Below are 25,911 nucleotides of genomic sequence, written 5' to 3'. Positions count from 1 at the left end.
ACTGATTTAAATATTCCTAAATTAAAAACATGTTATGAACTTGATAATGTAATTGTAAATTTTTGTGTTAAATTTAAAATTAATCCTCAAAACTTTTATTACTTTCATCAGTTGTAAAAACCTATTGTTGCCATTCTTTTTAATATTATGTATCTTAGCATAAGTTTATTAAAGCACATTAAACATTAAAATGTCATTCTTATTATTGTAGATACACATTATTAGAATTATGATGAATGTTTTGTTTTTCATTTATCTTGTTACTTATATTCTTTAAAATGTACTTACCAATATTATTTTTTATATTAATTCGTATCATACAACTTCATATAGTATATATCAATGTTATTATTTATGGTTGATGCTATTTCCATCTTTGTTTATTGTATAACTTATTTTTATTAATTTAATACTTTTATGAACTCTCACTTCCACACAGCTAATGGCTTGGAAGTGAGCAATAAGAGTAACTAAATTGTTTTCTTATAAATTGTAAAAATATAGTCAGAAAATAAATAAATATTATTATTATTATTTGACGTAGTAGTTTGAACAATATAATCAATTTTAAAACAAGTTAGCAAATCACTTATTTTTTGATTACACTGCTACCACTTACCTGTACGTAGTTTGTCCTTCGGTCGATCCTATGATCGCAAATAATAGCTGGTAGGAGGAACATATATTAATATCAACATCGACGGCATACCAGCATCATAGTTACGTGTTGTAAAGTTGTAATGGTATTATTATTTACTATTTATTATAATATTGATAATGTTGAAAATTAATAAATTCTCTACAGATATATTCAGTGTTTATTGTAAATTATAATATTACAGTTTATTTTAGTTACCTGCATGTTAGAAAATATACTGTAAACTTTTTTTTAGTGTCTAGTGTCGTTAATTTGATAAAAATTTTTCTTAGAAACGTTTATTGTTTATATTGTTTAATATATTTGCTTTAACCTAAGCCCACCATCAACAATGAATTTGAAGTATTCCTGGATAATATTATATCCATGTTTATTTTTCGGTACGTAATATCAGGTATAACAATGTAGTAATACATTGAGAATCAGGTTTTTATGACATTATTCTAGGATAATATATTTAAATATTTAATATATCCGAAAAGTTTAATAAATGTATATATATATATATAAAGTAAAGAGATTTTAATTCAATACTACAATATTATTATGTCTCAGTAATTTTTCGAAAAAATAATCGGTCATTAAATTTGAATAAGAATAATTTTCGATTTAGTTAATTTATTCTAAACTAACTATACAAAATAATATAATGTTTTCAATTTTTTAATTTATAATAATATAATATGTTAATGTATTGTGCGTGCGTATTCTATGCAAAAATGGTAACTCACCTATTCTCTGTTTCACATTTTCGCGCTTGCGGCCTGGCGTCAGCGGTCGCTCCGAGGCTCCGTTCCCCCCACTATGTGACAGAGTGATGTATTATCCTCCATATACCATACGTAAATACAATTTTTTTTTTTAAATATGTACGAAAACAAAAATACATTGAATTAATGATATTAATGGTTAAAAATGGTACACACTTTAGTACTATAATAATACTCAGTGTCACATATCTCGCACTCGCAGCCACCATATTATTTGTGCTGTTGTCGACGACATCGCACGACCAGTGTCGCTAGGGCTGGTAAAGTGGTGGGAATGCGCGAAAAAAGACGGGTTTTGGTCGCCACCGGGTGTACTTCTCTCGTGGAACAAAGTGTATAACAAAGCATAATTCCGAAGGTGATGTTTAATTATTTGATATAATCTCTTTATTAAATACAGCATTTTTTTTTATGAATTACCTAATATATGCAATCATATCTTATGATATAATTACTAATTAGTGTCATAATCTAAATTGAGAAAATAATGAAGGTGCATCTTCAATAGTATGTTTTGGTATGTTCTGTGCCTCCAGCAAATCCTGTGAAGCCACTTAACCCGTGAAACCTATTATTCGATTTCGAGCTATGTTATCGCTTACGTGCCCAACCATACCCTCTCCCCTATCACCTAGACCATCACATACATGCCCAGCCATAACCCATCCCCTCTCCGAGGACATATGTATAGTGATCATGCTTTGCAGCCTAGTGACTCCCACAATTGAATATACACCTCATCCTACCAGAAAAGATTAGGCCTAAGGTTAATTAACCTAACCTAACTTAACCCACACAAGATTTCTCCCACTTTTTGACAGGAATTTAATACGGTGTTGTCGGCCATAGTCCGATTGTGTACGGTTTATATTTTTATTACGATTTACGAGATTTTGTCGGTCGTATGGATTAACTATACAATTACATTTATTACTTATTTTAAAACCATAATTTTCTTTTTATAATTATTTTTGAACAAGACGTACATTAAAAGGTTTTTATAGAAAAAAATGAATTTTTATTTAATTTAAAAAATCAACAGGAATTGGTGGTAAGTTCAAAGTTGTGTCGTATACGCATCTTTCAGTGGTATACCTCTATCGATACTTGAGTTACCAAAATACCATAAATTAACCGATTACATATCAGATTTGAAAGAATACAATTTACGTAGGACTACCTTCACCGTTTAAACCTTAAATCCTCAACGATCTTAAATCAAATTTAAGGAGTACGGTAGAATCGTGTGACTACTCAAACAAAACATATAATTTTATTGGTCGGAAACACTTTTATTAAAATATAAAACAATTACTTTAGAAAAAAACACTTAGCCCGTATACGGTCGTCGCTCTCCGGGTACGATCTTTGTACTCGCGCTCGGTCGAATTTCTCGACGATTACACGACCCACCGTCCGTGCGCGTGGCAGTGTTACATAGTACATTTTTTGTCACTTCAGCACATCTCGTTTCACAGGCATGATCTATTCTAATATCTTAGTGGCTAAAAACTGTTCCCATCTATAATACATACATATATAAAAGCGCTTTATTGTGCATTTGTACGATTCCACCTCGAATACGGGGTAGTGATCTGGGACCCTCAGAATTTACGTGACTCTTTTCAAATCGAGCGTGTTCAGCGTAAATTCTTAAAATTTGCTTCTTTTGTACTTCGTATTGACTGCCTTCCACATGATTATACACCAGTTCTAGTGAAATTAAATATGAAGACGTTGAGTGCTAGAAAAAAAAATACTAATTTGGTTTTCTTATCGAAACTTTTGAGTGGGGAAGTTGACGCTCCAGATATGTTAGGGAGGGTTAATTTTAATGTTCCCCGTGCTAATTTGCGCTACTTTTCTCTTTTCCGGGTCCCTTTCTGTGCGACAAATTACTTATATAATGAACCCATTTTTCGTATGATGACACTAGCTAATGGATCTAATAACATCTAAACATCTTCTTGTGTGTAATTATTTTGTGTTACATTATTATCTGTTAATATTATGTATGTAATAGTGTATTATAATCTTGTTAATTATTAATGTTATATAAATGTCAAGGGCCTATCCCGTTTACTATTATAATAAATAAATAAATAAATAAATAAATATATAAAATAATATTATGCCTAATATAAGACAGTTGTGATAGTGGAAAATGAAGGAAATATTTGTACTCCGCCTTCAATGAACCTCACAAGCTGCTACTGCTACAATGACTATACTATACAATGCAAACTTATATATGTACATGCATGCATAAATATTAGTCATAACGCAGTGACGCACCATTATAAATGTCTAATAAAGGTTAACCTAACATAACCTTTTTTTTTCGTGGTATCGAGAGCCGGAGGCAGGACTGCTGTTGGCATTACTTTCCCTCCGGCCCCCATCGTTTATTGTAAATAAAAATAATACATTGTAATAATATCATACAAATATAAGAAGCCCTCGCGACCTGGTGACTTTCCTTAGCGATAGCTAGTATATATGAGACCTCCAAGGAGCGAACTCGGAGGGCTAGCAATCAATGTCTTTCGATATACAAATTGATAACATACAACTAGTTACAGTTACGATTTACAGTTATTTTTAGTCGGTGGCTCGGTGCCTTCTCGACCCAGCTCGCTAGCCCGCCGGTCTCGATAACGCGTTCTGAAGTCTTCTCGACCCGGCTTGCAAGCCCGCCGGTCTCGAAGTCGCGTACGTTGCTCAAACGTCCTCCTATCCTATCACCTTGCCTCAGCTTCCTGCCTCATCCATTTTCGTTGCTCTTTCAGAGTCAGGATTGATTCGACCACACGGTAAACAGCCGGAAATCCTCCTCGGCTTCCCGCAGTAGAAGGTGTTTCTCCCTGTCATCGGTCGGCAGGTCTTCGAATGCTGGACCACACAGTATCTCCGGGAGATCCTCTGTGCTGGGCGGTTTGCTCAATCGGGAGCCGAGTTCTAGCCTGTGGCCACTGAAAAACGTGCACTCAAAAAGTGTGTGGCCCACGGAGTCGTTTTCGTGGCCACAGTGATGGCATTGAGGTGAAGCGGCCCTGCCCATCCGGCACAGGTAACTCTGGAAGCAACCGTGCCCTGTCAGCGCCTGCGTCATGTGGAAGGACAGTGGCATCCACGGCACGGTTCTTCCGTGCCATCTCTTCACGTCTGGCAACACCTTGCGTATCCAAGATGCTTTGGTCGTTGTGGACCACCGCTCCTACCACAGGGTGATCGTAGCATTGGGCTCTTCCCTCTTTATCCTTGCCTTGGACGTTGGGCGCATGTCCGGAGAACCTAACCTAACCTAACGCACCACGTATGTTAAGTTAGTTCCCACCATGACCGATTTATTCGAAAATGATGTATTCATTTTGCGAATAATTTGCAAACATTTGAATTCGGTTTTCAGAATTTGAAAATCAATATTTTTTTTTTTTGGCGAGTCTTCCAATTATTTTTTGCCTCCCCCCTCTGAATTTGTCCGATCTTAGTCCAATATTTTGCAAATTAATTAATTTATGAATGAATAAATTTAATTTTGAAAAAAAAAATCTTTATTGAATAAAAAATCTAAATTGAACAGAAAAATCTAAGTTTGACAAAAAAAAAATCAAAATTCGCAAATAAATTTGCAATTAATTCTCAAAATATTGGCGACGTTTACTACTAGATTTTGACACAACCAGGGTGCAAAAAGACGAAACTGAACGGAAAAAAAAAGAAAAATACGAGAAATAGGTGGGACGAATAACGAGTCGAAATTTCTTAAGTCATAAACTGAATATGAAAACAAACGGTACACTTTAAACGTCGTGAGCTAAGCATATAAAATAGAAACGATGACGAAAAATCAAAGAAAAGCCAAAAAATCTTGCGCAAAGGTGAAAATTAGATAGGACAATAATTCATAATAACAAAAATAATAACGATAAAGTGGATGCGAAAACCTTGGATGAAACGCAATTGGTAACCTCACCAGTTCCAGCTTTTTAGCGGATTATATAATACTGTTAATAATTTTAATTTCAAAAGTTATAATATTTCACAAGTGAAACAATTTCCTATCACAACATGTTTGCCCTAAATGAGGTCTGATTAATTATCAACTGACAAAAAAAATTCTAAAAATTAAACATTCACTCCATAATATTCGTCGGTAACTACTAACGAAAGTGCTAATAACAAAATTAATTTGTTCCTATAATAATATATTTTATAAAATAATATAAGTAAGCGATTACATCGAGATAGAAATTGAAAGTGCTAAATAAATAACCTAACCTAACCTGCGAATGAAACCTTTCTTGTGGTTCCTTTTTTCCATTTTATTGTGGTCAAAACTAATGTCTCACAGAAGTACTGCCAGCCCCCATATTACTCACAAATGCATTATACATAAGGTTACAAAATATTATATAATATTTTATGTTATTATTCAGTGCCACACTGAAAATGCAGTATAATCAATAACAACTTAATCCAATGAACATTGTTAACTGAACGTATTTAATACATAAACATTCATTGTTTCAGGATCCGGCATTTCCTGTGACAGAAAACTCGTAAGACGACAAGTTGTATCATCTTGCTCAGTGTTAGTGACTGTAGTCTGTAATACAAATGAATATGTTATTATTTGGTCTAGGATAGTATAGGATTTACAGGACATAGCTTTTAAGCACAAAATGTGATTTGGTCATATACGAGTCCAAATTTATAGTTTTTTTTTCCTTTTTTTTTTTTTGCATTTTTTGTACTTTTATGGATTTAGGGTCATTTTGAAGCATTTTTAGGTCATTTTTTCAATTTCACGATATTCATATATTTTGTTTATATTATTTGGTTATAATTGCTTATAGTTGTATCAAATAATATGTTGCACATTTGAATACACTTATAGAGACACTGAGGATAAGTTTTATTGTTCCAATGGACTGCGTATTGAATGGTCGTGGATTTGTGATGGTCGTAAGGATTGTTCAGATGGTTCAGATGAAACCAAAGAGCTGTGTGCTCGGTATGAGTATGGGACAAATATGACCACAAGTAAAAAATAATATGACATTTAATATTATTTATATGTTTGTGTAATAACTAATAGATGCTGGAGTTACGCATATTAACCTAAATATGGAGCTTCTAATATTAGGTAGATTTAATATGTAACTAATATTGTTATAGATTGCGGTAAAGTGTATGGCAATGACAGTGAATTGATTGACAGTGGTACAGAATCACTTGTCGGAAAGTTAACATGGGTGGTTGGAATATATGAATTATCTGACGATATCAAAAAAAATATTATTACTTGTGAAGGATCAATTATTGCTCCAAATGTAGTAATTTCTGGTAAAATCCTTGTACAATGTATTTAAGAAGAAATTATCATTAATTAAATAATGTTTTTAGCTGCACAATGTTTTGAGCAAGAAGGTATGTTATCTAAGCAAATATCAGTAAAGGATAGACCATACGGAATCGTAGTTGTAGGATATCAAGATAATTCTATTGTTAAAGATCACTATACTCAAGTAGCGATCGTAAGTTATGAATAATTTAAACCCTACAAATAATTTATATGAAATGCTTAATATAAACTCAAACAATTTTATAGGTGGAAATGATTTACCTGAAAGAATGTTACCTTGGATCTAGTGGGTATCAAACTGAAAATATAGCTGTTATTGTATTACGAAATTCAATTACCATGAATTATTATGTTACCCCTGTTTGTATCGATTGGAATAGTATATATAATGTTAAAAATGGTGATCAGGGAAAGGTAATTATGTTGTGCTATATATTTTATAGTTTTATTAAATAGATACAGCGAATAATTTGAAATTGGTTGTCTGGTTTATTTTCTACAATGTAGTGGTCGTGGGAGTTAATGGTTATGTTATCTTCAAAAGTTAATACATTTTGATAATAGCTTAAATCGATGATACATTTCGGAAACCAACTGTTAATAAGTTACAAATTAATCTCAAAAACTTACAATTTACCAAGTAAGTTTTGGTCAAAATGGGAAAGTTGTGTGAATATAGACCCTTTAAGTTCATTAACGTCACAATTTCGCTCTGAGGAACGTACAAGCTTAAAAATAAACTTAAGTTTACTTTTCAGACTGAGTTTTGCCTTATTAACAATTTGTCCGTTGTAATGTGAAAATTAATATGAACAAAATGGTCTACATTGCATGTTTGCACATTCCCAATGCCTCGTATATTTTTTGCCATCGCCAGTGCTAACTGCTCGGGATTACATTTACACTCTTTTCACAGAAGAAAAATAACTTTTGTAAAATCCCTAAACACTATTCTTATTAGAATCTAACCTATTATAATAATTTTTTTTGCAAATTTGTTGACTTCATATTTTGTTTCTACTTGATAATTCATTTTTACCGAGCCATCAACCAACTGTTAAGCTATCATAGTTTAGGAGAAAAGTTAAAAAATAGAAATGTTATGACTGTTCACCCCGACGTTTTTGTGGATTCAAATCGTTTTACCGATTCGGTGTGATATCTCCCTCATTACGTAATATGTTATATTAAAACTAGCTTAATGACTCACCTACTCATTATTGCGCATACTGAGTTACATTTTTATTATTTTCCTATTTAGCACCAATTCTTGAAGTTTTAAAAGTTCACACTTTTTTTATTTCAATTACTATACTTACTTGTTTATAAATCAAGAGAGTAAAAAAGTTAGATTGGGTTGGGTAAAAACATATACATAACGGAATGCTTGTAATATACCTTTATTATAATTTTACATTAAAACACTTTTTCTTATTATTACAGATTGTTTTTTCAAATATTGACACCATAAATGGCACAAGTAAATTTGTTTTAATAGACAAACTGATTCAATACATCGACCATACTACTTGTCAAAAAATGTATTCCAACGGATTTCTACAGTTTCTGACTTTTGATAAGTTTTGTACAGATAATAAATTGGGTAACACAAGTTTAGATTTTAATCGTAGTGATGAAAGTACCTATTGTTTGTACAATGATTTGTGTTTTTATAAGTAACCGAAATAATGGATCTAGGACGTTACGGCGTGGGCGATTCGGCGCCGACAGTTCGGCACGGGCGTTTCGGCGATAAGTCAATTTGACGATGTCTGTTTCGGTACGTGACCGTTTTGGTGATACGGCAATTTACTTATATGTCTGTAACATTGTCTCACCGTATGGAATGTGGTAAAGAAATGTTATCTTTACTACTATAAGTTTATTCATGACTACACTATAAGATGGTCGCGATAGTCGATATGGATGATCTGATGATCGTAGACCGGTCAGATAATTTTATAATTTTTAGTTAGTCGACGGAAAGTAAAGTACGTATACGTAGTAAAATATTGTGCTTGTAATTTGTTTTTTTGTCCATAATGTCAGAAGTAAAATCAAAAAGAAATAAAAATGTGATCCCCGTGGATGGTTATTATATATGTATATATTCGATAAACTTAGTGCGGATGAAACTGAACGGTTTTGGTAATGTCGTCTTAAAGATTTGTCTTGTCCGGCTCAAATACATACCGGTATACATGATTTTAAAGTTTTAAAATTTTCTGCTTAAAATCATTATCATAATTCTGAAGCTGCTAGAATAGAAGCAGACACAGTTTTAACGAGTATCCGCCAACGAGCTATTTTAACAATGAAACCCACGTCTAGTATAATTAACGAATGTGTTAACGGGTTATCAGATGCGGCAACGGTGTACGCATTATATTTTATTTTTCTGTTATTAAAATAAGTTCATGGCATATTATACTATCCCTATCTGGTCCGTACTGTAATAAATAAATACTTTAACTTATAGGGCGTTTTACAATCTTCCGAAGCTCTAAAACGACAAGTGCAACGTATAAGAAATAATGAAATAGCAGCTACATGTGATCCATCCGATTTATTATTTTTATAGACACCCAGTGAATATAAAATTTATTCACCATTAATCGGTGTTAATGAAACATTTTTATTGGTTGATAGTGGGCCCAGCAACGAAAGAATATTAATATTTTGTTCACCGTTTGGTCTCAAGTTATTAAAAGATTCGAAAACATGGTATACATGGATGGAACTTTCAAAGTGGCACCTACTCTATTTTGCCAAATGCATGTTATGTTAGCTGAATTTTTAGGGGGAGTGCATCCTTGCAGTGTATGCATTGTTACCTAACAAAAAAGAACAAACATATGTACAATTATTTAGTATGATTAAACAATTACAACCTGATCTCCATGCAACATCACTTTCTTATGATTTTGAACTTGGTGTCATAACTGCAATAAAAAATTCATTTGAGAATATAAATATTTTTGGATGTTATTTTCATTCAAGCCAAAATTTTTTGAAAAAAGTTGGAGAGTTACATTTAATATCAAAATATAATAATGAAGCAAATTTTTGTGGTGCAACCATACCCATTATTGCTTTGGCGTTTATACCATTGTGTGATTTAGATATTGCTGCAGATGAGTTGGTAGACGAACTTTCAGATGAGCTTATACAATTATTTGAGTGGTTTGAAGAATTTTACATTGGGAAGAAAAATCGACGTATAGGGCGAAGAAAACCAAGATATTCCCATGAGATGTGCAATCTTTACCAACGAATATTGAATGATTCAGACCGGACGAATAATCACGCAGAAGCGGCAAGTCGACGATTAAATATTCAAATGGGTACTCATTCAACGATATGGACCTTCATTGCGAATCTCAAAAAAATTCAAGCCGAACGTGGTACGCACTATGAAAATCTTGTGTCGGGAAATAGTCCTCCAAGGACGTTGAAAAAATTTCAAGACACAGATAAAAGAATAAAAAGGTTGGTAAATAATTATGATAGGCAAAATAAAATGATATTTCTAAGAGGTATGGCAAATAATATTGCTTTAAAATAAAATTGTAGATAATTTTTTTTTTTATATATTGGCTAAATAATAATGTTATACCTATATGTTTAACTTTATTAACTAGGTATAAATAATTATAACTATTTTGATTTATTTATTTACGATTTAAAAGGACTGCGGTATAAATTTATTTTACTGCTATTTATTGTTGTATTTATACATTTTTAACCAAATTAACTTTTTTTTAATTATTAAAAATTTTTTTTTTTCTATTAATTTTCGCCGAAAGGTCAAGCGTCGAAACAGATATCGTCTAATTGACTTATCGCCGAAATGTCCGCGCCGAATTGCCCTCGTCGAAACGTCTCATTCCCCGAAATAATGTTTCAATTTTTAACATCAGTATTTTTTCCAGTGAGTAATTGAATTTAGTTGATGCATTTGTTAGGTAAAAATTTAAAATTCTCGGTAGTTTTTAAAAGTGACTTGAAAATCAAAAAAAAAAAAAAACTAAGAAAAAACTGGAATCTTTTGGTTTTCGACTAAATCGATTTTGGTTTTCAGTGTAATTCCAAAATAAGTGACCGTAGAATGTAGATACATGCAATTTTTTATTGAATGTTTATATTAAAATTTTCAATGCACCAGAACATTTTCAAAATATTTTGACTCATGTGGAACTATTTATAGGCATAATATGAAATATTCAATAATAAGTTTTTTTTAAACCGATGTCGATAAAATAATTGTTGCTCTGTTAAAGAACTCAAAAATGTAACACTAGGTTCCTCGTAGGTTTTCGATTCTGGAAATTAAAAAAAAAAAGTTGAGCTTAAAACCACAATATTTTTTTATGAATATTTGAATTTAGAATTTCGACAAAACTCTAAAAAATCACGAAACTTTTGCAAATTATTTTGAGATAGAAATACATAAAAAATTTTCTCTTTTATCTATAAGATTTAAATATTTAATACAGGATTATTCTAACCTTTATAAAAAAAAGAATATCTACTTTAAAGTCAGATTAAATTTTTATGAGCGTTTGAATGTTCAAAATTTTACAATATAGGATATTCACTAGATTTCTCATGGAACAGTTTTCTTATTTTGTTGTAAAAAATGTACACTGTTATCCTTTAATTAATTTTGAAATTGATATGAAGCCAAACCTGCTCCGCGATGTACTCTATTATTTGAAAAAAAATCAAGATAATTGGTTGAGTAGTTTCATAGAACATGGGTGATACAATTTTCAATTTCACATTTATATATATTATTTATAAATTTCATTAAAATGTTGTTCGTTAGATCAAAAAGATTGAAAATGTAATACAGGATTTTTGATATATTGTTACAATAATAGTTAAAAAATACTAAAAATTCAAATTTTTTTTACAATCATTTAAAGTTCAATTTTGACAACATTTATTAAATTACAAATTTACAAATTAATTTGTACTTACAAATTTATAAAAGCTTCATCTTTTGTAGGTAAGGGTTGGAAATTTGAAACAATGTTGTTGTAAGTAGTTAATCTGTAACCAAATAATTAAAAAAGTATACAAGTACAGTTTTTTCATAGTTATTTCCTGGGCATTAAACAGGTTTCAAAAGTACTTTTAGAAATCAGTATAAATCGTTAGAAATCGAAATCGAAAACAAAACCAAGCAGGAAAAATTGGATACCTATATTCAATTCGAAATCTGAACAGGAACAAATTGGAAACTGGTGTTCAATTCAAACCCGAAATCAGAAAAAATTAGAAACCTTTATAATAATTCAATGTCTTAAATATTGAACCATAGAAATATTTTTGTTCTAGGTTCCTTAAAGCTTTTAATTTGAATAATGAAATCTAAAAAAGAGATACCAAGGGAATGGGAGACAGAATTAGTCTAATCCATAAACAAGAAAGGGTACAAACGAATATGCAACAATTATAGAGGAATTGCGATGCTTAACGTTACTTATAAGATGTTATCTTATTTTATACTAGATAGAATCAAACCTTGGTTAGAAGGGATTTTAAGAGACCATCTGAATAGATCCAGAAAACCGCTCTACGATAGATCAAATCTTCATCATACGAAAAGTATTACAAACAACTTGGGAATATAATAACAGCGGTGCATATGTTATTCATCGGTTATAAAAAAATGAATATGACTTAATACATAGTGTGTCTCTAGTAAAGACGTTAGAAGGGTTCAGAATGCTACAAAAGCTAATAAACCTCATAGAATATAGCATCGGTTAAAGTCACATTAAAGTTAAAGTAGGACAAACCTTATCGGAGACAATACAAGAAACAACTGGACTAAGGCAGGGTGATACTATATCACATAGCCTTGGAAAAAGTATTAAGAGAAACAACTCTAGAAGAGGAAGGTGTAAAACTAGTAGAAAATAACATTAAAATCTTAGCATATATGGACGAAATAGTCTTGATGGCAGAAAGCAAAGATAAACTCAAAGAATAATTAACAATTTCATAAATGCTTCAAAACGTATAGGCTTAAGGATTAACTCCGAGAGAACTGATTTATAAATAAGTAAAATTAAATAAAAAATATTACTGTCCCTCATCCACACTCAAAATTTAGGGGATTTTCAACTTTGCACAAAACATGTTTATTTTGTGTCTTTGGTATAAAATATCTTGTTTCAGAACAAATTATAGTTATTGAAAATACCGGGTAAGACATACACTTTTTAAACTTTAATTCATATGATTTAACCTATTTCTTTGTTTCCATTTTTTTTTTTGGCGGGGGAGGGGATATTCGTTACAGTTATCTTTCTGTTTTTCTTAAACACTATTATTTAAAAAGCCGTTAATTTATGAATAAATAAAAATAAATAAAAAATGTTGCCCTCCCTTTTCCACCCCGAAAATGTAACGGATCACCATCTATGCCCACTACCCAACAATATTAATGTGTTTAATTTACGTCTTATGTATAAAATATCTCTTGTTTCAGGACAAAGCATGATTAATGCATATGCTGGATCAGGTATAAGCTTTTTACACGATAATTCTTATTATTTAACCGGGATACTAAGTGTTACGAATTATTTAAGCAACGATACAGTCATAGGTTTCACAGACATCAAATACCATGTTCAATGGATTCGTGGAATTTTAAATAAACATGTACATTTATTTATATATTGGCATTACTCCGGGCAGTATTTTTAAATTTTGATTTATTGTATTGGCTTGGTTTTTTTAATGACATCAAAACTAAAATATTTTAGAAATAATAAATTTATTTAACATGTATGTTTTTAACAGTTTACAATGAATATATGCGTTTTACCAATCGTTGAAGGTGTTGTATATTCTTATGAGGGTTCTAATGAAATTTTATCTCACGGCACATTAATTAGTCAGAAAGTTACTGTTATTGAGAATTGTGAAGTTGGATATCATAAGGCTTATACCAATGGTTTTAGGATTTGTCTGGGAAAAGGAAAATGGTTATCCAATTTTGAGAAATTATGTTTGAGTAAGTAGTGTATAGTAATTCAAATGTTGTAATAATTACTTATTTATTTATATATTAAAAATCCATAATGTGGTGATGTTTGATTATAAATTATTTACGCTTTTAGAAATGTGTCCACCTCTAGAATCAAATAGTTTAGATATTAAATGTAGTCATAATGGTAAGTATGCTAATTGTTCAAATTTATCTATACCCGATACAATAGCAACAGCATCTTGTAAGCAAACATATATTGCACCGCACGGAGAAGATCTGACTCCATTTGAATTACTTTGTCAGTCGAATGGAACGTGGAATAAACAACTATATAGATGCAATCCATGTAATTGTATTTTTTTTTCATATAAACATAAGTCTTTAATTTAAACAATTTATTTAAATTCTACAAATGCTTTTGTATATATTATAAATAATACCTATGATTGAAGAAAAACAAATAACCGTTGGTTATACTTGACTGTGTACATTTTTAAACCGTCATAAATATGCATATCTTATATGTATTATAACTTATTAATTATTATCATGTACATTTATTTTAAAATATTATTTTAGATTGTGGTAGAGAATATATAACAAACAAAGTATTAATCGACAATGGTGAAAAAGCACCTGTTGGAACTGCACCTTGGAATGTCGGGTTATATCGCTTTAATAAAAATAATTCCAATTATGATTTGATTTGTGGAGGATCAATTATTTCTCCAAATTTAGTAGTTTCTGGTAAAATCTGTGTAAAAAGTGTAAAAGAAAGAATGCATTAATTAAAAACGTTTTTAGCGGCTCATTGTTTTTGGCCAAAAGGCATGTTATCTAAAAACTTTTCAATAAACATCAGTTTATACAAAATTGCTGTCGGAAAATATTCTAGAGATTTTTCAGTAATTGACAATGATTTTACTCAAATATTTAATGTAAGTTGTTCTAATTCTAATTCTACAAATAATTGTTGTGATGTGTTTAATATAAATCAAAACATTTGTGCAGGTAGAAATGATTCACCTGAATAAAGATTATCATGGACCTACTGGGTATCATGCTAAAGATATAGCTATTATTGTTTTGCAAAATAGAGTTTATTTTAGTAATGGTGTTGCACCTGTTTGTATGGATTGGAGTGGTAAATACAATGTAGTCAATGGAGATCACGGAAAGGTTGGTTTGTAGTATTATTTAAATAATAAAAGCTGTATGATTTTGTGATTTTTATAACTGTTAATTTCTAAAGAGCATACCTTGTGATTTCTTTCTAAAGTACCCATACATATTGGCATGATTCAATTTATAACTAAAAAGATAGGTGAGGGGAGAGTCAAGAGGGTCACTGCAATGTATTTTGTTAAATTTAAACTAGGTTATAGGTAATTGGTAACACAATACATTTAAATTTCATTAAAATAACTAAGTTCGTTAGTTTTGGATTAATAGATTTTTTATTGCTGTGTAGTTAAAATATTGTACAGATGAAAATTATACAGAGAGAAAAAAATTAGCTCCGCTCTCCACTGCAGTGCAATCGTTTATCGGAGAGCAAGAGTACTTAGCTAAACTTTTTGAGAGACATAACAATACAACCGATATGACAATGATTTTCAATTACAAAATGTGAAAAAAAACTAATAAATACTAATTACTAATCAAAATGTACAGTAAATTATTAATACTAACAAAAAATTAAAGTGAAAAAAAAAGTTAAATTGGGGATACATTTTTAAAAGTGGATTAGAGAACAATATTTCAGTTTTAATTTTAAAATTATAGTTGGCTAAAATTATGTATCACATTTTTTTTTATCTACAAATACTTTAAAATATAAATCAATTTTTAAATACAACTTTTCCATAATTAGTATTTTTGTTTATTATTGTAAAACCTGTTTGTTAGCTTAAGCGTAGAATGAAGGTACCTAGTTAGTTCATATTATATATTATTAGGAATCATATCTAGAGATCTCAAACCAACTTTTAACTATGTAAATACATTTCTTTTTATTATTTATGATTGATATTTCTGAAAATTGTTTCTTTGTATTGTAAGATTGACCTTTAGATTTTATTGCATTTGTTTTAAAGATATAGCAATTGGCCTGTTTTTATTTAAATCACCATAATATCTAATACTCGAAACAGTTTGAATAATGCATTGGAGAAAAAAGGTTTTAGTTTGGCTACTGTTATTTTTATTAAGAGGACATATGCATCTGTTGTCTCCGTTTTACAAGTGCCCAACAGCTTAAAATATACGGTTTAAGATTTCTTGGTTGCTGTATAAACTGCTTATTATAATATATTTTACAAAAATTGCCAATAATTAGGTATAAATAATGACATTTCTTAAATTTCAAAATTTATAACCACAAAATAATTTGCAAGTAACAAAGTAAATAATCTTTAACATTCAAAATATAACTCGTGATATACAATGGAAACTAAGCGTCCGTAATACTTCTTGTCTTAATAATACTTCGACTATTTGTTCTTGTAATACTATCGAATGAGTTTATTCTATCAAATATCTAGGAATATATATTGGTTCCCAATTAAAATGGAACATACATATAAATTATATTATGAATTTAAGTCGTAAATTCTTTTATGTTTTTAAAGACCTAAGATATAATCTTGACAAACGACAACTTAGAATTATTTATATTTCCTTAGTCTAATTAATAATTTCTTTTGTTGTTGAGATATGTTGGGGGGGGGGGGGATACCTATGAAATTCACTTGAACAAATTAAGATCGACTATAAATAAAATTATTAAATTTATATTAAAGATTCCTATTATTACTTGTACTAAATTTATGTTTATCTATACAGAATTTAATGTGCTAGACTTTCATGAACTCCTCATGAAATGTACTTTACTGTTGACTTTTAAACATAAAATGTATGTACCATCTTGCTGCCATAATTATAATACCAGATTTAAAAAAAATATATTTATACGATTGTTCCAAATTGTAAAAAAACAATTTGGAGATAAAAGTTGCCTAAATCGTGCAATTTCACTCCACACGGGGAAGATTAATTTGGTATGAATTTCTGTGACATTGTGTTTCTTCTAATTTTCTTTAAAGGATAATGTGTATATAATATAATATTAATTAGGGATTTATAGAAATTGTTAACGTAACTACTATACTATACTTCCACTGGTTATATATTTATATATAATCAACGATACTACTTTTTATAACTATTTTATGAACTCACTACTTACAATACAATCATTAGCTTAAGGAAGGTGTGAAGACAATCATCATTAGTGTTATATAATTTATGTAATGTATTAACCGTTTGTTTGCAAAAATTATATATTCTATTCAATAACTACTTTTAATTTCGGTTGTAGATACAGGCAGTGGCGCCATTTGAGATTTTTAATAGTGGTGCCAAAATTTAAGCAGGCCAATTTTTTTAAATTTTTTTTTCGTAAAATTTCTTTAAAATATTAAGAATATAGATATTGTTTATATGTAAGTCTTTTGTATGGGGTTAAACTTTTGAAGGGTATATTTTAATGAATTCAAATTATTCATGAACTATTTGTTTGTCTTTTGGTATAGATCTAAAACTATTTAGTATAGACTATAGGTACCTATAATAGTAGCTAACCAATGCAATTTATTCCAAATAAAATTAATATATTATATTTTTTTATTAACATATTATAATAAATGATAAAACAATATTGCATATGGTATACATTAATTTTTAAAATGAATTATGCTACTCTAGCTTATACCTTCTACTTTTTAGCTTAGATAGTAAATCTATTTGCTGCTTCATCTAAATTTATTTTGTTAGCATCTTCTTTTTCTACCGCTATGACCATTAGATCACTTAATCGTCGTCTACGTACAAAGTACCATATCGTATCAGTGAACAGAACCGTAGTACTCAATTATATGAACCCTGAGTGGTTGGTACGTTTATTAATTTTAGTGACCATAATTATTATCATTATGGTGGTCTTATCACCACTCACGGCCCTCGAGTAAAAAGTTACTCTATGACTATTTTGGTTCTTTTATCGATTCAATTTCAACTGATATAAATTTGATAAAAAAACGATTGAACCTCGTTGGCGCATTGTAAATTGTAATCCAGGCCAACAAGACACAGAAAATAATAGGGAGCCAAAGAATACCCTGCCCCCCCCCAATGGTGCCCCTGGATACAGGCCGCAAAAGAAATTTTGATGTATGATAATGTGTACCAAACATAATCGATGAATTGTTCAATCGTCATTAATAAATAATAATTATTACGGCAAAAATGGTTTTATTTTGTTTTTTGATATACAGGACATTTATTTTACATGCATTATATTTACTCAGGATAAATTATTATATTTTCTGATAAAATTCTCAATGAGTTAACATTTATACAACAAATTAATAAATTTACAGTTTTAATACAATATCTTGTTTAACTTAGAGCGATCTATGATTTGTTGTTGTCGGTACTCCTTTGTGTTCAGGTGTTGAGCAGTGGTCGTCCGCTGGGCACCCCGATTTTGGTTGTTATTTGTCAATCACTATTTACAGAATTGTATGCTATGTAAACGATGTCTTGTTACAATCTCGTATTAAATATTTATGCTTTTTGACAAAACAAAAAATGTAAATGATGGCAATATAATGTCAAAATTGTTATCGCACTCTATTAAACTAACCTAGTAATCTTGTATATCATGATATCTGATATACAAACGTCAACAGGTGTAAATCTATCTACCTAAGTTTAGATGATGTCAGGAAAAATGTAATAAAAAATAAATAAATGAAATGAGAATTCGTTAATTTCCACTGCTGAAAATCCAACGTCAAAATAACCTAACCTACTTTTCAGTAAAAATTTTTTTGCCTACAATTACATTACAAACTAATAAAAAGTGGGAAAAATAGCCATCCTGTCCCCTAACCTAGGTTAGGTTAACTTCCAACCTAACTTAACCTAATCGAAGCATTATTTCTATTCGAAAAAATGTTTACAAACAGTAAAAAAAAAAACACACACACAAATATAATATAATATCTAATCTAATTATATCTAATATAAAATCTTAATATACAAATAAAAAAACTACTTAACATTATTCTAATTTCATATCTGATCGAATTTAAAAATTAAAAAATCTCGATCAATCAGAATTTGTTTAACTAACTATATTGTACTATACATATTTCCAACACTCACATAAATTGTGATTAAGATAATACGTTAATTATAATTGTACATTATACAATTGTTTATACTCTTTTACAGATTGTTGGTTGGGGAAAAACTGAAAAAGGCATTTCAAGTCCTATTTTATTAGAAGCATCTTTACCATACATTGACCATAGTTCTTGTCGGAATATGTATACAAACGGATTTGAATTATTTGTGACTGTTGATAAATTTTGTGCTGGTTCTGAATTGGGTAATAAAATATTCAAACATTAATACCATGAAATCATCGTTTTGTTTAACCTAGTTAACTTAAATGTATTAAACACTGAATATTGATGGTATTTAGACACTTTTAAAAATACAGACTAACTTAATTTATATTAAATAAATAAATCATATATTTTAGAATTATTGTAATTAGTTTAATAATACTAAGTATACTAATATAAATTAAGCAAATAAACTATATTCATACCGCGGGTACGTTATGTGCTACTTTGTCATTGATTCACATAATATAAATACCTACCCTAGTACAATTTTAGCTTAAATAATTATTAAAAAACAAATATTTGCAAGAAAATAAATTATAATAATTAATAATAATATTATTTATTTTATTTCTATTTTTTTTTTGACGCCTAAACGGCTTCGTCCATTCGTCCCTAATCGGATTAGTATAACTATTTTACCATAGATACCTCTTTATATATATATTTCTTTAAGTTACAAATCAGTGATAAAAATTAATATATAACAGTTTACTCTATAAAATTGATAGGTGACTGTCTGAATATTATAGTTAAATTACTTTGATTTTCATACACCCTCCCCCTTCACCACTCACTAAAATTTGTTCTGAATACTCCCATGCCTGTACTTAATTTATAATTTACAAATTGTTTATAGAAACGATAAATTGTTTTGTTGATAGATGATCAATAATTTAATATTTTACTATTATATTTTTATTGTATGGGTGATACAATGAATATAAGATACTACTTTTTAGTGACCACTGATCAGTAATTGATTGTATGATGTAGATAGAACCTTTTGATTTTAAGACTATAGTTAAGAACCAAACGGTTCTATTTTAATTGCTATCAAAAAACAAACATGTAAATTTCATTGATTTATCACCTTCAACTCTGGATAATTCTTTGAATTATATCCAAACTACGATCCTAACTATGATCCAAATATCATACTTTCCATTTCGGATGTGAGCTTGGATTTTAGAGCATTGGTCATTAAACCTGTGTGTGGTAAAAATCAGATTTTCAAAAAAAATAGATTTAGAACCTTTTGATTCTGAGCCCACGTATGTTATATTTTTATTATATTAGGTATAATGTTAATTAAAATTTCATTATAAAGGCCGTCCATAATACGACTGTACCATGATGATCTTAGTATACTATTTTTTTGGAAGTAGTTGATGAGTGATTCATTGAAGATTTGATAATCACACTATATAATTTTAATTTACAATGAAGTAATTAGTAATAATTATGGTTTGAAATTCATTATCAGTTACTTTCATCATAAATTTCATTGACATATTCTTGTAATATACTTGTATACGATTTGTAATTAATATATTTAATCTGCACTGTACCCACTATCCAATAACAATCTTTTGGTTAATTCAGGAATTATTCATAAAATATTTTTAGTTTCAGGACAAGGAGTAAATAAGGGAGATAGCGGTGCAGGATTAAGCTTTAACCACTCTGATTTTTATTATTTAACCGGAGTAGTGAGTATAAAGGATCCAGATACAAAAAACTCAATCGCTGTTTTTACCGAAGTTAAATATCATATTCAATGGATTCATGAACTCTACAACAAACATAATATCTAATTCCAATGAGATTAGATAAAATATTTTTTTTAATTTGTAATTGAAATCAATATTTGTATTAATCAGTTTTTACTTATGCGTAACAGTTTTTAACTAATAGTAACACATAATCATCATTAAAATAAAAACAGTACGTGTCATAAATCATAATACATAAGTAGTATCTAAGTATTATATACAGAGTGATCCAACAAGACAAGCATGGTTCCTCGACTGTTTCTTTAATTATGAAGTTGTCTTAATCTGATTTTTTGAATCTTTAAATATACACAAAGACCATTATTATAAATTCTTAAGATTTTTTCGATACTTAAGGAGTATCCTGTGGCCTTTTTTGATACGGTAAGATTAGCACCCTTAATCAGTAGTCGGCGGTCTGTATAAAATGATACCTATCTCGAACGAGTTAATAATTATAGTACATAAGCATAGACTGTGGAAGTTGGGTTGCCAAGTTATTCAACTTGACTTATGTTTCATTAATTGAGATTTTTTTTACTCAAACTAAATTTTTTTCGACTTGGCTTAGTTATTGAAATTAGATTTTTCTTTTGAATTTATATCATATACACCTCTATGGAGCAGGGCTAATATACACAATTGATAAATGAACAATAACAAATTTAATTGGAGCTAATTTGACATATGTATTATACCAATATACAACACAATTATATATTTGTGCAATGCTGACTATCAATGTAGTCTTATCAACAACACAAATAATCAGTACGGTTGTACAGGGGCGGGGAGTCATATTTAGTGGGACGACGATATATTGCCCTGCATTCGAACGTGCGAACGTGCTGTAATGTGGAGCAACGAATAACTGACAACGATTTATCGTAAGTACGACAGAAAAGTCGTAGAAGAAGAGCCTAACTATCTTTCTATCGAGAACACGTAGATCGTAGAGCAACGAGAGCTTCTGTTTACAATCATAATAAAACAAAACCATATTTTTCACTGTAGGAGCAAACCGCAACGGCAATACAAATTATGCTGTATCGCGTCAAGCGCGAGCACACGCCACACGGAGCAGACGTATTAGCAACAACAACGGCCGTAATAACGAGCGCCCACCCAAATGTAATGTTTGTGGACTCATTTGTCATTACTAATTAGTAATTACCTACCTAATCATTACTAATATTATTACTTATGATTATATTTTTATTCATTCATAGAATTATAGCAAAAACTTGGCCCGTCAGTGTAAACAATTCTAACCCGTAGTAGTTTGGTAGTTCATCGTATTTACTATTTACCTAATTAAATTAATACCAGGACGTTAATTCATTTTTGTTTTTAATAAGCCACCTAATAAACTGTTCTAGATTTTAATAGTGGTGTAGGTATAGGACATTAAGTCATAAACAAAATAGTCTGTCGAGTCTAGACTGTGTTATGTGTCATCGAAAATTAATTAATATTATTCACATTCTTGTTTTCATATTGCTTTCTGTAGAGTTGTGAGTTTTGACTTATTTATACTGATTTATTCGTCAGCAATCGTTTACCATTAAATGTTTTTTTTTTAAATTGAAAATCAAGCTGCTAGCTCATACATATAAGTTTATATTATAAGTATAACAAGTAGATATACAAATCAAAAATGTGCATGTTACTAAAGAATTAATTTATTTTAAAAAGAAAAAGATTTATTCTTGTTGGAAATGCACGATATCATATAAATTGACCAGTTACAGAATAAGTAGTTAATACTGTTAATAGTGTAAAACGGTAAAGAGAATGGATAGAGATTATCATGGACTGGAACTAAAAAGTATTATCTATTGAAATGTTTGGTTAATTATCATGGTTTTATAATGATAGTTAAAGTATGAATGCTTAAAAGCTTAGTTTTTTGTTGAATTATTTTACTTTTGACATTCATATGAATATATGATATACCAAATTGGTACACCTCACTAGGTACTGTCTACCAAAATGGTAAAATACAATACTAGTTTAATTGAATATTGTATTCTTACTATTAATTAAATAATATTTGATATTATATATTGTGTAACCAATTAATTTTATTCTAATAAATATTAATGAATTTGATTATTATAATATTTAGTATAGTCGTGGACCATTTACGTTAACAAATACAATATACATACAAACAATTTAATTATTCTATTGGATTTCATCATTGATTAAAGTATAATATACAAATACAAGTACCTACAGTAACTCATTTTATTACAAACATTTATTAAATTATTATGTTATTTGTTAGTTTTAAAAAAAGGTAGATAGGTACAACTATTAATTTTATTTAAAAAAAAGTAATTTATTTTTAATTAAGTTAAGTTACTTTTATTTTCTAATTAACTAGTAACTTTTACAAAATTTATATAATGTATAGAAACAAAAACCTAAGCTAACGTAATTTAACCTCTAACCTTGGACAAGGGTATTGGACAAAGTTGGCAACTTCATTTAAGAAATACTGAGTTACCGGCATATAAGGTCCTCGAAATATTTTTGGCTAGTCAATGTGTAGCAATGGAAAGCTCAGAAGCCGTATTCCTTGACGGAATGTCAAATAAGATTACTGCAACGAATAATGTTAAAACATTACATATCACATCACTGTAAAATCATTAGATTCACCCTTCGCTCAGAATTTAAAATAAATAATAAAAAAATGAGATTTTATGTTTAGGTAGGTACCTAATATAATAATATTTAAATTTAAAATAATACTTTTTTTTGTATTGGTCTTGAAATCATAAATGTCTTTGATTACTAAGGTCATCAACATTACATTTATAAATTATAACATTAGTTCAAATCTACGGAAACAGAGACAAAAAATACAGTTTTTAATTGAGCAATACAATCTATAAAATATTTATTTATTTTAAAATGGGTACACAAAAGTTATATTTCTGTTATGTGATTTAACATCGCTTATTTGAGGTCATCGTATTGGTGAAATGCATCTGAATCATATTAATGTTTAAGCATCCAAATGGTAGTGTAGATCAAAACAATATCTGGCAGGAGACCTTGGGTTTTCTATAAATAATTAAGTACATTAATTTTAAATTAGTGTGGTATTCAATTGTATTCAATTGTATATTTTTGTGATTAATATTATTACCTAGTACCTACAAAAAAAGGTTTACAAAAACTTACCTGATATTGCATTTAACTGGTGTTCTATGAAAAAAATAAAAAATAGTTACCTACTACACATTGTGATGTTTATAGTATTTTGATTTAAAAACTTGTTTAAAATGTATAAGGCTATATAACAGTTCTCCAACTTTCCAGCAAAAAAAATACAGAATCCTACAGTTTGTTTACTTTTTCACTAAACGACAAAACGTATGATCTTCAAATTGGTAATGGCACTTCCTCTTAATGTGCTCTAGAAAGTGTTGGAAATTGCTTATTTGTTAATATTATGCATTTTTTGGCACTCAAGAATCATCGAATATTTAACTCAGTGATTACTGATTTGGGTAATGCATACAAAGTTTTTCATTTGCTTACCTTTCCTATAGATTACAAATTGGCTATTCATAACTGTTAAGATTATTAGTACTTATGAGCACAGTTGTCATAGATTGCCCAGGTAGGTGGCTATATAAGTTCCATTCATTTTATAGCTTATCGTCGTGTCAGAAATTCACCACAGGTAGATTGTATAGGCATGCGCATACATGCATGTTGAGGGTGCCTACAATATTGTCGGGCTCTTTCTTAACAAGACATGTGCATATTAACCAGTGGTATAATATTATTATGACCAGTACCAAGATATATATTTCCTTGGATTTAAATATCTAATATCTATTTCTAAGATTATCGATTATCTTATTTGTACTTTTGTAATTAATAACATTTAGCTGTTAAAATCATAGTAAACTATGATAACCTTACCTAACCTACTATTCCATGCACATTTAAAATAATTTACCTTTTCATTACTTTTTGATAAATAAGGAACATGATTTATTTGTTACCACATGTCATAGAAAAATTGTAATTTTATTACAATAACATCAATTACAATACGTGCCCTATGCTATGAATTTTAAATTTTAGAACCCCAATTACGAAATGACGGGCTGTGCCTAGGCACACCCGGCACCCCAGTCCTGTTTTGGATTACCTTGGTAGATTGAATACCTACGTGACTAAGTGACACTTAAACATTCCCTTGAAGTGACAGATTTGCTATTTGACACTTGCTAGACACTCAAACCAGCTGTACACTTTTTATGAATAAAAAAGTACCGGATAGCGGCAGCACAAAAAGTACAGAATCTGCCATAGAAATGACATGTACATTTAAAAAAAACAAATCTATGCTAAGGTAACGCATTGTGGGGTAACTATTAAATTAATTTAAATAAGTTTCAAACACAAAAACTAAAGGTATACAATGTGAGACTAACAAAAAATATTGACTCAAAAATATAGGTACCTGTTACGATGTCCGGAATATTCAATTCTATTTCAATATTATAAAATAAATATTAATGTAACGTAATACAAACTTGACAAATACATGGTCGATTCATTGAACTTATCACACTCATAATTTCAAAAAGTTTCAAAATCGCTTGAAAATATTTTTTTTACATGGTTTCAAGTAAAAGATGTAAATAATGATGTGGATAAAAATATTTATTTTTTCAATGTTGTTTTTTAACCAGTAGAAACTTGATACGGTACACTAGCATTTACAAAGTACAAGTACTGCAACTAACCCGTCTACTTTCTGCCAACCACCACCACGTAGTCCACTCTCTCACCAAGCTGCAAGGGGGCAATGTGGGATAGTGAAAGCAATAGTCATGTCAGATGAGCACCGGAAGCATGTAATCGTCTCGCTCTTCTATGCGTACTGTACTTAAGTTGTACCGACAACGTGTCGACAAATCATCCTCGTATTATCCATCACAATGTTACTACATTGTCAAACCATTACATTTTATTGTCATTATTAAAACTTTACTATTTCCCCCTCCGAGTGTGTGTAAATTCTGTGCATTACCTGCCACCTCCACT

At 29.6% G+C, this 25,911-nt stretch overlaps 2 protein-coding genes across 4 annotated transcripts; both read left to right on the top strand.

Moving 5' to 3' along the window:
- Positions 1–691: 691 nt before the first annotated feature.
- On the top strand, positions 692–21,159 carry LOC111042453. 2 transcript variants are annotated; one of them, XM_022327080.1, is made up of 15 exons: positions 692–1,038; positions 5,962–6,022; positions 6,329–6,474; positions 6,610–6,777; positions 6,838–6,968; positions 7,043–7,210; positions 8,240–8,399; positions 13,299–13,471; positions 13,613–13,826; positions 13,933–14,148; positions 14,382–14,549; positions 14,607–14,740; positions 14,814–14,981; positions 19,101–19,257; positions 20,687–21,159. In XM_022327080.1, the coding sequence occupies exons 1-15, from the start codon at positions 990–992 to the stop codon at positions 20,872–20,874; spliced, it is 2,301 nt and encodes a 766-aa protein (XP_022182772.1). In that variant the 5' UTR covers positions 692–989; the 3' UTR covers positions 20,875–21,159. The 2 variants fall into 2 exon arrangements, with proteins under 2 accessions (XP_022182772.1, XP_022182774.1); XM_022327082.1 differs by having other exon boundaries at positions 983–1,038; positions 6,329–6,445.
- On the top strand, positions 8,570–10,727 carry LOC111042454. 2 transcript variants are annotated; one of them, XM_022327084.1, is made up of 3 exons: positions 8,570–8,647; positions 9,919–10,285; positions 10,603–10,727. In XM_022327084.1, exons 1-3 carry the CDS (start codon positions 8,614–8,616, stop codon positions 10,628–10,630), a joined length of 429 nt encoding a protein of 142 aa, XP_022182776.1. In that variant the 5' UTR covers positions 8,570–8,613; the 3' UTR covers positions 10,631–10,727. The 2 variants fall into 2 exon arrangements, with proteins under 2 accessions (XP_022182776.1, XP_022182775.1); XM_022327083.1 differs by having other exon boundaries at positions 8,573–10,285.
- Positions 21,160–25,911: the final 4,752 nt, after the last annotated feature.

This window comes from Myzus persicae, unplaced genomic scaffold (genome assembly GCF_001856785.1).
Source record: "Myzus persicae strain clone G006 unplaced genomic scaffold, MPER_G0061.0, whole genome shotgun sequence".
Taxonomy (NCBI): domain Eukaryota; kingdom Metazoa; phylum Arthropoda; class Insecta; order Hemiptera; family Aphididae; genus Myzus; species Myzus persicae.
This window is presented reverse-complemented; position numbering and strand designations above follow the sequence as displayed.